Source organism: Aquila chrysaetos, chromosome 19 (genome assembly GCF_900496995.4).
Source record: "Aquila chrysaetos chrysaetos chromosome 19, bAquChr1.4, whole genome shotgun sequence".
In the NCBI taxonomy this organism is placed as follows: Eukaryota; Metazoa; Chordata; class Aves; order Accipitriformes; family Accipitridae; genus Aquila; species Aquila chrysaetos.
The window spans coordinates 21,216,347-21,232,382 of record NC_044022.1 but is presented as its reverse complement, the minus strand read 5'-3'; the positions used below and the strand labels follow the sequence as shown (position 1 = coordinate 21,232,382).

The window sequence follows — 16,036 nt, the reverse complement described above, 5'->3', positions numbered from 1 at the left end:
TGAATCTTTGTTTTGCTTTTTCAAAAAGGCTTAAAGTAATGACCTGTTTGTTGAAGTTGTTATATGCTTTTTCTTTGCAGTTCTAAAACAATAACTTCTATGTTAGACAAACCAGAGGAAAGACCTATGAAGGCAGCAGTCTCACCAGTAAAGGTATGACTGGTTTTGAATATAGCAGAAGTTTTCTTTTACATTTTGTGTGTTTCTTTGCTTCAGTGGTAAAGATGAATATAGATTTGAGGAAGAAAGATAATAAATTGGAAAAAATGAGTATTTTTTGTTTTGGAGGGAGATAATGGAAACTGCTAAAAGTTCAGCGCTAAAGTGCTGTTACGGCTATCATCAGTGGCTGTCTGTGCTTGACATTATTTCCAACCTCTTCAGCCACTGAAAAGAATTGTCCTGCTGCGTTCCAGTATCTCTAAAGTCACAGAATTAGAGAAAATTATTTAACTTGCAACAACTGGGATTTTCAAGTGTCTTTAAGTGGTGGTTTATCTCTGCTGTTGGTGACTTCAAAAAGTGCAAGATGAGACTATCACTAGCACTTTTGATAGTTCCCTGGTTCATATTGTTTAGGTTTTTTGTCATGTATCCAATTTAAGAAGCATGCTTTCAGACTCTTTGACAGGGTAGTGAGGCAGAGGAAATCACTGCACTTTCATTTATTTTGTGAAGACTGTACTGATTTAACAATTTGACTGCAATTATAATGTTCATTCCTTTTTTTTTTAGCAAAGGAGAAATCCATTTAATTCCACTGCATCAGGTGATAACTTGAACAGTGGGGAATCAGGAAACAGACCAGCCACTCTACCTCAGCTATCAAAGGAGGGTAAATATACTTATTTAGCATATGACTGTGAATTTCTTGGGGGTTTATATGGAAATTATTTTTACTTTCATTGCTTCTTTTTGTAAGATATCAAAACCTGTTTTATCTTAACTACTTGGATTTATCAACTAGTTCATTTCAAATCCCATGTAAAGCGTGAATATACTCAGGAAATGGCTGTTTATGCGAGTAAAAGGGTTTTGCTTCCTTTCCTTTTACTCACAGTTCTAGTCAATATTAAGCACTGCATGTGAGAGGGCTGTTTGTCCTGAGTTGCTGTTAAGAGAACAGAGGAATTTCCTTGAATTTGGCATAGCTGTCTTTATGACCTTCCAGTCATTGCTGCTATTGGCTCAAAGGAAGCCTAACTCTTTGATCTTTATTTTTTTCCTTTGTTTTCTCAGTCCTGTTTATTTTCGAATCCTCCCTTTCCCGCAGTATTCTCTGCAGGCAAGCAGATGAGTGATGATACATCACAATACAGGCATTTGAAGTTGTAATTTACAGGCTCATATGTGGAGATTACTCTCCTGTCTCTGTTATGAAGCTTGCTAACAGGAAAAAGGAAGACTTGCACATTAGGAATAAAAAAAATTTTCATCTCCCTACCAGGAGATCATTTCTGCATTTTACGTCGTTCCATATGAATGTGGAAATAGCCTGTTTCCATTTCTGCAGGTTGCTGTTTATGTTCTGAACCTGAAGAGGTGTATGCGTGTTCAAAAGCTGCCCTTCCCTGCAAACTTCATCCCTTGCAGGAGTAAAGCTGAGCAAAAATTTTATGTGCTCTCTATCTTCAGAATCATCAAATAGTTAATATTTCTAGAATAAGAAATAACTGCAGGATTTTCATCTGCTAAAAATTCCTGTTACATACAAATGAAATCAACACCTTTATTGAATTTCTGCCTGTGTTTTACTGCAGATGTTTTTAATAAACCAATATAATCACTGCATTCTAGATCTGCACTGTGTCACACCCCTCTGTTTGTGCAGATGAATGTCATGTAACCTCATGATTTCTTCTATATATATGTCTTACAGAAATTTTGTCACTCTCAGAAGAGAGCCAACCTCAACCAAACTTAGAAAATGATGAATCAGAGAAACATAAGATGCCTTCTGTAGAACCAACCGATGAATCACAGAAGGGACTAGTTAAGCGTCCAGTCCCAAAAGCTAGAAAATTAATTCACAAAGCAACAGATCCTGTGTCACAAAGAGAAGACTTTGTTCCAAAACCAGCCAAACGGACCGAGAAGATTAATGGCATTGGTAACCCACCCAGGGGCATTCTGAAACGCAGTTCAAGTTCAAGTTCCACTGACTCAGAAGTTCGTGTTAGTCAGATGTTAGATGTTCAGAAAAAGAATGGTATTCCTACTGCAACTATTTTTGAAGGAGAAGCTGAGAAGAACTCTTTTACTGAAGAAGCGGAAGACTCCACACAAATTTCACTGGAAAAACTAAAACAAGTGAGGTTCTCATCTAGCACAGGTAAAGGAGAACCTCTGCAAAGCCCACAGCTACACCATCATAGGGAAACAGGACAGTTTGATTTGTTAGAATCTGATGAAATAGAGAGTAGTGGAAATGATGCTATTAGATCAGATTCATCTGGGAATAAGCAAATTTCTGCTGTAAAGCCTTTGGGAACCTGTTCATCAGCTTTACAAATAAAAACAATAGATGGCTTACAAGAAGATACATTGGCATCTGGCCCTTGTGACACTAATAGGTCAGTCTTCCTGGTTAATGAAACCTTGCAGACAAAGACAGTTACTCCTAAGAAACTTGAAACTCCACAGAAGACTTCCAGCAATATCCAGCCAAATAGCAATAATGAACTGAGTGTTGATGAGACATGTGAAAATAAATCCAACCAGCTCTTGAGCCATGAATCAAAGTCACACAAAAACTTTACTGGTAAGAGACTAATGGGGGTGAAGAACAGAATGCAATAGCATATAGCACATATTTATTAATGTTTGAATCACTTGTATCTAAGAATTAACAACTAGGAAACAGAAATAGTAGGAATGTGCTACATAATGCAGAATTAAATTCTAAATCACTTTTTTGTATTTTAATGCTGCAATGTGGTCAATATTTTTTAGGTGATCTTCTATAGGTATTCTTAAGAATTAACAATCAGATCAGAGCCTGGATAGGCACCTTTATTGCGGATGATGAAGGTGAAGTGATGGTATTTGGATAAAATTCCTGTCATAAGGCCTGGTAGATCTGTCTGCACAGGAACTGAAGGATTAGAATTTTTGGTGTACTGCTGTCAACTGTCCTTGGTAGTAATCAAATTGTGACTTTGGGATTTGTTCATGGAACTAAACACAAATATGCTGGGTTGTCCCCCCTGCCTGGCCCTCTCTTCAATGTAGCCATTTCCTTTACAATGGGGATAACTAATCTTATCTGCTCGCACCCTCAAAAGTAATATGATTAATTTTCCAGTAGGATATCTCAGTGCAGGAATTTATTTTTTACTCTATTGCCTGCAGTATGGTTCTTTCCAAAAGCACAAGGACAGAGAACGCTTTTCTCTGCTAATAATTAAAAAAAAAAAAAACCAACAGGGAGATTTTTCAAGACAGATCAGACATTTGTAGAGTTGTGTGTCTGATTCCTAAGTCTGATAAGTTTGTTTATGTTGTAGATGAACATCAGCTTTCTGCTAAGACAGAAGCACATGAGGTGTTGAATACCAATTCTACAAGTCTTCAACAAGGTAAGCCTGATCTTGTTGAGGAGCAAGATGTTAAAATCACTTTCAAGCCTGAAAAACATGCTGATGAACTCATGAAAGTGGCCGATGAATCTGTATCAAAAGTTTTAGATTGGATTAAAAGAAGTTCTGGTACTGAAGATAAGAAACATGTATCAGCCAGATCCCAAGGCTGGGAACCCAAAGAGGAAGTGGACTTCTCATCCAGAAAAGCAGTTCTTCCTACAGAACACAGTGGGCCTAGCATGGATGGAAAAACAAAAGTTAGAAAAGAGTTATCCTTTGCAAAGGTTAAACAATGGAATAGTATTTCACCTACATCATTTATTTCAGAAGATACACAGCTGATAAAAGAGAGGGTGAAAGGGGAAGAGAATGAGGAGCAAAATGACAAACCACTAACTGAATTTGACTCTACAAGAGTTGAAGAAAGAGAACATGGTCAGGAAATCAAGCAACAAAATAAAAAATCAAATTTATTGGAAAATCAAGAACACAAGCTACCAGTTCAGAAATGTGAATCAGAGAAGGCAATACGAGAAAAAAGAAGAATAACAGAGATCAGAGCATTCTGGGAAAGGGATAAAACTATCCCCAGTCACGGAGAGAACAAAGTTAATATCAATACTAATGTATCAGGAGGCAGTGCTCTGAAAAGTCTCAGAGAAAGTGACAAAATAAAACCAACTGCGGTATACCTACCTAATGAATTGGATGATCCAAGCAAGAATATTTTAAGAAGTGTTGAAGTAAGTTGTGCAAGCCAGGCTTCAAGAAATGAACATCAAAACTCTTCTGAGTTTGGACCAGGCCATGCAGTTGAAAAAGTAGAAAGAACACTTCCATCTGATGGTAAAGTTCATGAATATAGAGAATTGCCAAAAGCCAGTAACTTGCAGCCAAGAGTTGGTGCCACTTCAGCTTCCCTAGAAAACAAAGACAAAGATGAGAAAGAAACACTTAAAGGAAAAGTTGTTACTTCTTCCCAGCAGAAGCCCAGGTTCCAGATTTTGTCTTTAAAAGAAAAACTGAATGAAAAGTTCAAGAATCAAATTTCAGATCCTTCACAGTTCCAGAGTTTGAGAAACTTCTGGGATACTGGAGTTAAATTGCAGAATAGCATTGATAGGGGAGATATTTCTTTGCCAAATACTAGTTCAATAACTTACGAAAGAAAGTCAAGGGAAGATAAAGGCAGAGATAATATGAGCAAGCAAGAGTTAATTCAACAACAAACCCAAACATCTGAGAGAGAAAAACCACAGAAATTAGATTCTATGGTATGTGAACTGCCTCCAGGATCACCTACCCTGAAAGGTCTGAATGTGGCACACACGAAAAATACATGCTCTGTCCAGCTGGAAGGAAAAACAGTTATCTCAAAACCCCAGGAAAAGATGGTTCTTCCAGAGCAAGAAGTTAAAGAATGTATAGAAAAAAGTATTGTTTCATCAGAACATCATGTTTCCTTGCAGTTTCTCCAGTCACCTCGTGATAAAGATGCTTTAAAGGAGACAGCAGTAGATGATTGTCTATGTTTACCTGTAGAAAAAGTGGAGAACAAGACTACTCCATTAGATGTCAGTCTCCCTAAAGAGGAAACTGCAGAAACTGTGGATAAGGTCGCTCTACCTAAAGCTAAGCTTGATGTATTCAAATTAGGCCTAAAGAAGTTAGAAAAGGAAGCCTCTGAGACATCATCTAGCTTGAACCTAAAAGAAAACATTTTGAAAGAGCCAGATCAGTCCAGGGTCTTTGAAAGAACAGTAGAACAGAGTCATGACGTTTCTCCTGCTGATCAAAAAGAAGAAATAAGCAAAAGCACAGGAAAAATGAATGTGGCATCAACAGATGAGCATGAAAACAAAAAAAGCCTCAGGAAAATGTTTAGGGAATTTGAACCTTTCTGTCTACAACATCAGGCAGCAGACAAGGATGATACTCTTGAGGGTTCTCGGAGGCCTCAAGCTGGTTTGCAGAACCTGCTCAGAGAAACCTTTGTGTATCAACCTTCTGAATATACAAGGATGGGAATGAAAACATCCAATGACGTGAATAGTATATCACAAACTAATTGTAGTATAGAATCAACATGCCAAGAAGATACTGGTCAGCCTGAAGAGGTCAATGAGACCGCAGAAAAGTCTGTTGCCCCATCCAAGGTCAGCAGCTTGAATTCTGCTTTAGAGAAGCTGATGAAGGAAGCTTCTGAAACACCACCTCCTAAACCAAAACGTGCCATTAGCACAGTACAGAGAACTGCTGAGATGGATTTTAAAAGCATGACCTATGAGCATGATAGAGAGTTGCCACAGGAAATCAGTGAGACCATAGAAAAGTCTGTTGCCCCATCCAAGGTCAGTGGCTTGAGTTCTGCTTTAGAGAAGCTGATGAAGGAGGCTTCTGAAATGCCACCTCCTAAACCGAAACGTGCCACTAGCACAGTACAGAGAACTGCTGAGATGGAATTTAAAAGCATGACCTATGAGCTTGATAGAGAGTTGCCACAGGAAATCAGTGAGACCATAGAAAAGTCTGTTGCTCCATCCAAGGTCAGTGGCTTGAGTTCTGCTTTAGAGAAGCTGTTGGAAGAGGCCTCTGAAACACCACCTCCTAAACCAAAACGTGCTGACAGCACAGTACAGAGAACTGCTGAGGTGGAAGTTAAAAGCACAACCTATGAGCATGATGGAGAGTTGCCACAGGAGATAAGTGAGACCATAGAAAGATCTGTACTGTCCAAAGCTGAATATGAAGTATCTGATGTTAATTTGCTGAAGCTACCAAAGGAGATCTCTGAAACACCAGCTTCTGTGGTGGAAAATGCGGATAAGAAAATACAAAGTAAAATACAGACTAGTCAAAGTTTGCATGCTCCACATCAACAAGAGAGAGATCCTCCTCAAGAAATACAAGAAACAATAGAAAAAACTTCTGTTTCAAATATTGCAAAATTCACTGAATTCAGTAGTTCTTTAGAACAGCTTCTTCAAGAAGCATCTGAAACTTCATCTCCAATATCCAAAGAGTTACATAAACCAGAAAAGTTTGGGGATCATACATTTCCATCACAAAAAGAGACTCTATTCATGACAATGTCACAGCCGTATAGTGCTTTAAGTAGCTATCATACACAGATGAAGATAGCTGTCAAAGGGGGGGCTCCAGAACAAAATATCAAAGCTTCATTAAATGATCCTGCAGTAAATGAAATTGAAGCTTCTGATCTTCCTAGAAGAAATGGAGGTATTAATAAAACAGAAAAGAGAAGCATGGCTCCAGTTGATCTTCTTCCCTTGGAAGGAGAGACCAATATGATTGCAATCAAGCCATTCAAGATAAATGAAAAAGGAAGGAGAGATGAAAGCACATCCTTGGATGCCTCTGAAAAGAATTCAGAATTTAAAGCACTGTTGAAATTCAGAAGAGCAAGCACACCACTTAAAGATGAGAGCATCTCCCCCCAGCCAGAAGGAACTCAACTCTGCCTAAGGTCTCAGCATGACGATAATGATGAAGAGGAAGGGGACAGCTCAAATTTGGGATCCAAGTTTTCAGATGAAAACTCTGAGTCCTACTCTGGAACCAGAAGTTCAACTTGTGAGCTGTTTGATTTCTAAAATTCATGGTGCTGGGTTGTTAAACACGGCTACAATTTCTTTTGGTAGCCAACTAGAAATAAGTTAACCAAAAGTCTGTGTGATGCTTATTTCTTAATTGAATGCTTTGGATATTTGTTTGGGAAAGATGGGAAGAACTAATTAAGTCCTTTAATTGGAAAGTGTTTGACAAAAAAATGCTACATTTGGGTAAGCCCCTTCAATAAGGGGAGTTTAGCAGCATGAATCAATCGTATCAGTCTTCATGATTTACCCTTTTCTTCCTCCCCTGTGATACATCCTTCAAATTAATAACATTGTAACACTCAAAATCTGGTATTTCTTTTAAATATCCTGGATTAAAAGAGGGAAAAAAAAAATATCAGTGACTGACTGAGTTCATTCTTTAGTTTGACCAGCTAGTCTTCAAAGGTAAATATTTATGAGTGGAATGGCTGGATATAAAGACAAAACCAATACTCTGTGCTATTTCATTTAGCATTGCTGCCTGTTGCACTAGAAAGTGGCCATATAAATGAAATGGTCTATTTACAAGGATTCTTATTAATTGGTTGAATGGCAGCTCTAGTCAATGTATAGAATGTGATTAGTCATCAAAGAACTTATGGTAGAGGAGATAATTTAACCTTTTTAATCTGTTCCTGAGAGACTGGGGATGTTTTCTTCACCTGGAGAATCTGAGAAATCTGTGAAGTTTCCAGGGCCTGCCAATTTACTCTTGAGCCTGTTTTGAAAGTGAGATTCCAATGAAAGTCAGTGAAAACCCAAAACAAATGAGGAATAATGAAATATAATTTTTTTTAACCCATAATTTCAGGCAGCAACACTGTAAAGCCTGGTTGGTTAGCTGATGGAGGGGAAAGTAAGGGAGGGAGGAGAGAAGGTCTTAAAGGTTTCTGAAGGATCTAGGTCTGTCTTGATTCTGCCCTTGGAGGCAACTGCATAATTTCAGGTATCCAAATATCTCCACAGCTGGGGATTTTTTTTGTGGTTGTTACTCAAGTATTGAAACAGAATTACTTTCACTGGGGAATAAATATAAGGGGCAAATTTACACAGAGGAAAAAACTAAAGCTATTAACTTTTTTGTGCTGATTCATAACAAGATGGTTACAAAATGGCTTATGTCTGAGTTTATCCTATATTGTTCTTAGACAGTTAAGTGCCATAATTGCCTGAGCCCCCCTTATTAGTCAGTACAGACAGAGATAACTACGCAGGCAAATCAGCCAACCTGCCTCTCTCCCCTGACAGCTGAGAGAACTTAGAGCAAATGGACATTTAAAATTAGGCATTTGTTTTGTTTATTTTGGATTTATTTTGTGTTTTCATTGAATGTTCACTGTCTTTGCTAACAGTCAAAATAGATTCTTATGAGAAATCCATGGCTGGTTTTTTAGTGACTTGCTTAAAATGGCATGTCTGTGTGTGCAGTGTTCATGTGTTTTGTCTCGTAACAGGTTCAGAAGAAGAATTAAACCCTGTTTTGATGGCTTTGAAAAGGAGTGCAGATAGGAAAATGGCTTCCAAAAGTCTAGAGGACATTTCATCAGCCACCTCAAGTAAGCACAAAGCTTGTGTGTGTCTCCCATGACCCCAGTTTGGCTTAAATGTGTTCATGCTGGTCTTCTATACAGCTTTGCCAAGTAGTGTTTTTGTCTTTGTTTCTCAATAAGCCATATGGATCTTGAACTGTACAACTGAATTCTTTTCTCATACATTTTACTTTTCAGTTCTTTGTGTTAATTTTGAAACAACACTGGTCTATGAAGCAGACATCTTCCAAAAATGCGCTATGTTAATCAGTGATGAACTGTTTCTTGGATAGTTTTTCAATAGTGAAAGTATTGGCAACCACCCAAATCAGTAATGAGCAACAACTGCCATTATCTCCTGGCTGCTTGCTTGGGTCAAATTAGTAGACAGTGCAAGTATGAAAAAATCATCTTAGTTTAGTAGTGTTTCACCTGTGTGTTCTAGCAGTTAATATACCAAACTCACTTTAAGAGAATACAGTGAGACAAGATTGTACTTAAAATTCATTCCTGACTTCCCTCTGTAGCCTCTTAGGATTTTTTTTTTTTAAATTATTATTCCTGTCTCACTTCATCCTGGCCCTGAGTTTTCATGCTTATCTCACGTCTAATGGTTATCTCTAATGGGGAAGACATAAACTGAACTTACATTTCTAAATGGAAGTGTGGAGGTGTAGATTTTGAAAGATGTTGGCTATTGTTGACAAATTACTGTTCTAATACTACTTATGCTACTGCTTGCTTCTAACGAGTTTCTAGGTTTTAGGTATGCACTAACATTGTTGCAACAGCACACTAATAGAAACTGTGTCAACATGAGACTGCTGCTTGGATGTAGGCTTGAAGTAGTGTGTGAAGTAGAAAGCATCTCTTGAATTTAACCATTCCCATGGCTCTGCTGGTTTATTTGTTTTTTTGGTCCTCATTACTTTTAATTCTGTGATTACCACTGTCATCCATTTTATCATACTGAACAGCAAAATTTCTAACTGTGTTACTTTTCTCCTGCACAGATAAAGGAAAAATAAATAATCCAAAGGAAGAATTAGCTCTTAGTGCTGAAGATGGTAAATATCTTTTGTGTCTGCATGGAAGTTTATTGTTTTTTCAATGGCCTCTGTTTGCTAGTGAAGGACTTTTTTAAGCCAAGAATTGTATTGTGCTTTTAGATTTGATTAACTTCAGCATGACTGAAATGCTTTTGTAGAATTTTGTTGTGTTGTTTTATTCTTAAAGAATATACCTATGTTGTGTCCTGCTATATCTGCAGAAACTCTGTGCCACCTATCAGTGTATTATTTTGGCCTTTGGTCATTCAGCCTATGAAACAGTTACTGAAATCATTGAGAGCTTTGAACATCAGCTCAGTTGAAAGGCTTGGCCTGAGTAAATATTGAATTTGTCTGTTAATTTGTTGTTTTATAAGATGCAAGATGACTTTTGCTAGTGCAAAACATGCTTCAGAATACATCAGTTGAAAAGGAACATCTCTTACAATCCCTGTCTCAATCCAGCAAAGTAGAATTACTCTAAGCAATAGATGAACTGCTAGATCAGCTACTGTTGATGTTATCAGTCCATTAGTGCATTACAGATGCCTTACTGTTAAATTTTTCCATATACCTTTAGAAATTCCAAATCTAAGCAAAATAAAAGCAAACCTGCTCCAGGAACATGTCAAGATGAACACTGAATATGCTGGAATATAACACACAATTCTTTTATTTGCTGCATTGGAGCACTACAGTTTTAAAAAATATTTGTGCACAGTTGCATTTATTGTCATGTTTTAGATGCTTTAAAGCATTTTGCATGTTAGTGGCCTATAGTATAAATAGAATGATCATAGCGTAATAGGATGCATGCAATGTCCAGTAAATTAACAAGACTTAAGTACTTTGCTTTCAAATGGAGACCCCTACTGAAAGCATGTTTTACATTCAGTATGGAATGTGTAGACACTTACCTGAAAAGGGTGGGGGGTGTTTGAGTTAAATTTATTAAGAATGAAGGGTTTTTTTAAAAAAAAAGACAAACAGCCAAACTGATAGCTGTATAGACAGAATAAGGCAAGTTCTTTTGAAAATACTATTCATCTTTTTGCTTTGCCTATCTTATACACTCATGTTACCTTTGTTATCATCCAGCTCCTCAAAGGAGGACAGCGATGCAAAACACAGAACCATATGGGGTCTGGGGAAGTCAAAAACTTCCCACATATAAAATATATATTGATGCTATTTATAACATTGCAAAGCTGTTTGTGCTACTGAATGACTGTTGTCAATACTGCACTGAGCAGGTCTGAAACCTGATCAGCATCAAGAGAGGAATGAAAATACAGCAGGAAGTGAGTAACAGGATTCTTCCAGCAGACAATGGAGCGACTTCTCCACTGATATTTAAACTAATACATTGAAAATCCTTTTTTATTTAACAACTAACAAGTTATACATCTGGACTAGATACTTGCTCAATGGGAAAACTTCATCTAACTGCATACTGACAATAACCAATACGTAGAGCACTATTTGAGCTTCAACAGCAAAAGCTCTGCAAAAGCTTAACTCATGCCTTGCAAACAATCCCGTCGTGTGCAGTGTTTCATTTTATGCAATAGATAATGTGCCCCTGTAGCTGGCTGTTTGTTGCCAAGTAATTCTGTCATACGTTATTCAGTATTGGAGCATTTCACAATGTGTATCCAGTCCAAAGATATAGAGCTTTAGTGCATTATTAAATATAAGTATGGTTAGAGCATAATTGTGGGCTTACTGCAAACTGGATTTTTGCAAGGCTAGCTTGTGCAATTAAGCTTTGTATAGAGCATAGAACTGAACTTCAGTAGAGGTATACAAAAGTTGGAGAGATGAGCTGCAAAAAAGTGCATCATTAATGAGATATGCATCTTATAATTAACTAGGAATAGTTGAAACTTCCTTGTTCAGGTCTAAAAATTGCTTGATTTACATAAATGTTCCTATTGCAATTAATTAGGCTGAGTAAATAAAAGAACAGAGTTTGGCTTGTACTTCTTACCAAGATCCTTAGGATGACTCTAATGTCAATGATGGTGTGGTTACTGCATAAGTGCACTTATTCTTGCTCTGGGAAGAAAGTCTAGAAGGTAAAATGAAAATGTTTTCTTCACCACATTTGATCAGAATTTGCTTGCAGCACCCAGGCTTGTATGTCATGTCAGCAATGTAAACATTTTTGCTCCTGCCAAAGTTCTTTGGTCAGTGTTATAGGAGATGTCAAAGTAGATTATCCTTCCTAATGATAGCTTCTCTGGGTCCTATATGGGGGGGCGGCAGGCAGGAAATCTTGCATCCAAGTTGTAAACTGGTTGTGCACGTGCATGTATTTCATCAAAGTTGCTTGTTTCTAACCATGTCCTCTTACGGAATATCACTGTTTTGATGTACAAATGTATTTTTGAAGCCTTTTGAATTGCTGCTCTTCAGTTTCCACAGTGCCTCCACAGCCTGATAAGCTGTTTTCCAATCCTGAAAAACTCAAAGGACTGAGCAAGTCAGTACCATCATTCCTACAGGAAGAGGTACGTTCCATCTCTGAAATACTCTACCTAAACCTTTTGATTACTGTGGCATTTTGTGTTTGTCAAGTAGTGCTTTCGAAGGTCTGCTAAGCCAGTTTACTGGCTTATTACAGTTGGACCATGGCATGGAATTGAGGTTGTGGTGTAACATTCAGGAGATGATCCTGAACAATCTGTGGCTAATTAACCTTTCAGAAACTTTAGTCCAGTAACTAGTGGTTTATTCTACTGTACAGCTCAACATACAGAGCATGTTTTATCTAGGAGATTGAAACATAGTGAATGCTTGCTGTTATTTCCAAAGGCAGTCTCTATCCTTAAACTAACAGGTCCTGTTTGCTCTTTAGAACATACATACGTGCATACATTTATTTTCTTCAGAGCCTAAAATCTAAAATAAGCGTGTAAGACCATAAGAAAGTCACCATCTGGTAACCCTTCTCACATGGGTATTAGCTTGGTGTTCTGCTTAGGGATGTAGGTTCAGGTACTAGGCTGTTAACTCCATGTAAGTGAAATTTCAGAACTTCCAACAACATACTGTGCCTCTGTAAGTCTGTTGTTATTGTTGTTGCCATCACCATCATGGTGTGGGCCTTGGTATAAGCTCTGAGGCCGTATTCAAATCTCCTAAAATGACACCAAAGTTTGAAAGTGATAAGGGATTTGAACTGCCTGGTCTATGACTCCCCAAACAGTCAGTAAATAGAGGAGTGGAGCCTGTGTTTAGACCAACCATGAATGTCCCACCATAAATGCCTAGAAGAGGTAGCTCCATTGGTCACATGGAACAGGCAGCTCTGGAGAATAGGAAATACCTCATCATTATTGAACTTGGATAACACGCTAGATTGTTTTTTTCTTTTTTCGAGTGCCATAGTATGAATGTGAATTTGTATGGCAAATGTGCATGCAAAACTCCCCCTCCCCCAAGCTGCTAGCAAATGGCGGTACAAACACCTGAGTCCTGTCAATGAAGGATGTGTATTAGCAGACCCAGTTGTAAATGGGACACAGGAATTTGGGGCATAGATATCACAAAAATACCCGTGTCTGTGTTATAAAATGAGGAATTGCTGCTTACCCTAGCCCTTATCACTGTAACTACAGCATAAGCATCAATATTTTGGATTATTTTTCTAAAAACACATGTCTAAAAGGACTGAAGAGTCAGAAACAGGTATATGCTGTGCCCTGTCTTACCCTACTTCCTCCTAAAGTCTGAAATAACCAAAATGTGATACAGGTTTGATTAATCTTACCTTAAGTGCAGAACTTAAAACCATTCAGTGTCTATGAATTACACCTCTTTGGTTAAAGATTCTCTAAAATTACAGCATCCTAATGCCCCTTCTGCTGAGAAGAATACGGAGGAAACTTTTCTAAGGCTGTTAACATTGCACCATGGATGGATCAAAAGATTAGCATTTCAAACCATTAGAGTTGGGATACCAAACAAGTCTGAAATGAGTATCTGGGCATCTAAAAACAACCAGTTACAGCCTCTGTAAGAAGCCAAGTAAAAAGCTTACTCATGTGGGTTTTGAATGGAACAGTCTGACAAATACTTGAAAGCCAGAGGACTATATGTAATCAATCTGGTCAGAGTAGAAAGGGTTTGGGGATAGTTCATAGTGATATTCTAAGAAATTGTCAGCACCTAAATCCGTTTATTCTGCCCCCCAAATTTATTTTTTAAATTGTGATTAGTCCCAATACCGTCTTTAGTTACCAAGCTCACAGCACAGCACATACAAGTCATATTGCGTGCATGCACACACAAACATATAGGGGGGTGTGTGTGTGTGTATATATATATATATATAAAATAAAGTGTATAGCTATAAAAATAGCATGTATGTATACCACATGCTGGTTCTGCCTTGGAGTTTATAATCACTGAAGTACCATCTGGCCAATATGAAGCATGAAACTAATGAATGGATAACATAAACCTGGTAGAAGTAACAGGTTAGGAATAAGCATTGTAGACACAATGTAGTCACAGTAGTATTAACACTCATTTCTGTGTACTAGTTCAGTTCTGGAATTATTTTAAAAATAATGAATTCTGATGATAACATACTTTCTAATTCAAGAAGAAATACAAAGAAGTCTGTCTCTTAGAGTACCAGTGTGTTTTCCTTCTGGTTAAAAGAGAACAACCTAAAAATTAAGGGTTCTTTACTTGTGAATAGTAACAATATCCTTATTTAACATTTGGAATTAACTTTAAAAAAAAAATAATAATCACAAGCATAATGCGTTCTGGAGGCATGCAGTCACCCCAGTGCTTAGTAATTCCTTGTCTCTGAACTTCCAGACATTCCACAAACCTCCATGAGAAGTACAGGGTTGAAAGTAAGCAGAACTGGATTCAGTCCTGTATGTCTTCTACTGACCCGCTGTGTGGACAGCAGCTAAAATGGTCTTAGGGAAGCCATATATCCTTCCTCTATCAGAGGGCTTAGGATTTTCCTGTCTTTCAAAGAGCCCATGTAACAGGACGGATTATCCACACTGCTTAACTGTTACTTCACTCCCTGGATTTCTTTTGGACAGTCCTGAATAGCTCTCTCCAAAACAATTTTTCTCTCAAGGAGCCTTCCCCTAGGTAGGATGGACATTAGTCAGTCCTTACCTTTGGCCTCTGAACTGGGGAACAGTCCTGGCCTGCTTTTACTTAGTAGTATAGACATAGCCAGAGAAGCTACAATCAACGGATCTGTATAAAGACTTCAAAATGCTTATATGCTAGATATTTATTTCTTAATGTCCATAGAAATTGTTGTTTACTCACCTTGCATCTGTTAGTAGAAGATCTATGACAGCAGTTCAAAACTGTGTAAGGGAGTGGGGGAAGGCTTGTAAATTGTTCACGGATGGAATACAACAGGGAGATGATGCTTTCTGTAACAGCTTGCACAGGAAGATGCCAAGGCACATGTGGGAAGTAAAGCATTGACTATTTAGTACAGTGATAGCATTGAGACAGAATGGGCTTGTAAGCACATAACCTGATAATGACCAGGTAAACCAAAACTGCATTTCCCTGATGGAAAAGCAGGGCCATGCTTGCCCTCTCGCAAGAAAGGCTTTTTGCAAAAGCCATGCACTGTATCCAGTGGTGTTCTACTCTGCATGTTACCTTGCAGCTAGCTGCCTTCAAGATAGAGGGTACAGAATTGATAGTATTTGCTATGTAACAAAAAGGGACTGGTAAGAGACCTGAGCATTACCCCTTGCATGAGATAGTGAAGTAGAGAAGTTGAGTTTAGTTGTCCCGATAAAGTTAACTTTGTACTTTTTCATTGCTATCTGAGATTTAAAACCAAAAAACAAACCTGGTTGCACTACTGCTTTAAAAAATTTTCAGTGTAGGCTTTCCATCAGAAAAATTCCCTTTCAACTTTTTTTGAAGTGCATGACCTAATTCAAGAAATATTAATTACAAGGGGATTTAAATTCAGGTTTTCACTGAGTCTCAGTCTGCATTAAAATTCTGTTTGTTTTTTTTCTTTTTTAATGTTCCTTGTGACTATAAAGAACCTATACAGACTTTCTTTCTGTGATGTTTTTGTAGAGTGATAACAGAGAGACAGATACAGCATCAGAAAGCAGTTATTCCCTTGGCAGAATCAAGAAGAGTCCCAGCTCTCTAACCACTCTTAGCGGCTCTTCTGGCATGGCCTCCTTATCCTCTGTATGTAAACCAAAGCCTTGTTTTAATGGCACTTTGCTTTT

General features: G+C 37.9%; 1 protein-coding gene across 5 annotated transcripts in view; it reads left to right on the top strand.

Annotated features, from left to right (window-relative positions):
• The window catches only part of SYTL2 (synaptotagmin like 2), a 62,889-nt gene that overhangs the window by 38,099 nt on the left and 8,754 nt on the right, over positions 1-16,036 (top strand). For 2 of the 5 annotated variants that reach the window (XM_030043171.1, XM_030043170.1), the window contains 9 exons: positions 81-153; positions 736-835; positions 1,880-2,761; positions 3,507-3,578; positions 8,656-8,757; positions 9,744-9,797; positions 11,033-11,080; positions 12,198-12,292; positions 15,876-15,995. In XM_030043171.1, the coding sequence (XP_029899031.1) occupies positions 81-153; positions 736-835; positions 1,880-2,761; positions 3,507-3,578; positions 8,656-8,757; positions 9,744-9,797; positions 11,033-11,080; positions 12,198-12,292; positions 15,876-15,995 (1,546 nt within the window). The other 3 variants (XM_030043166.1, XM_030043167.1, XM_030043168.1) reach the window with 3 other exon arrangements.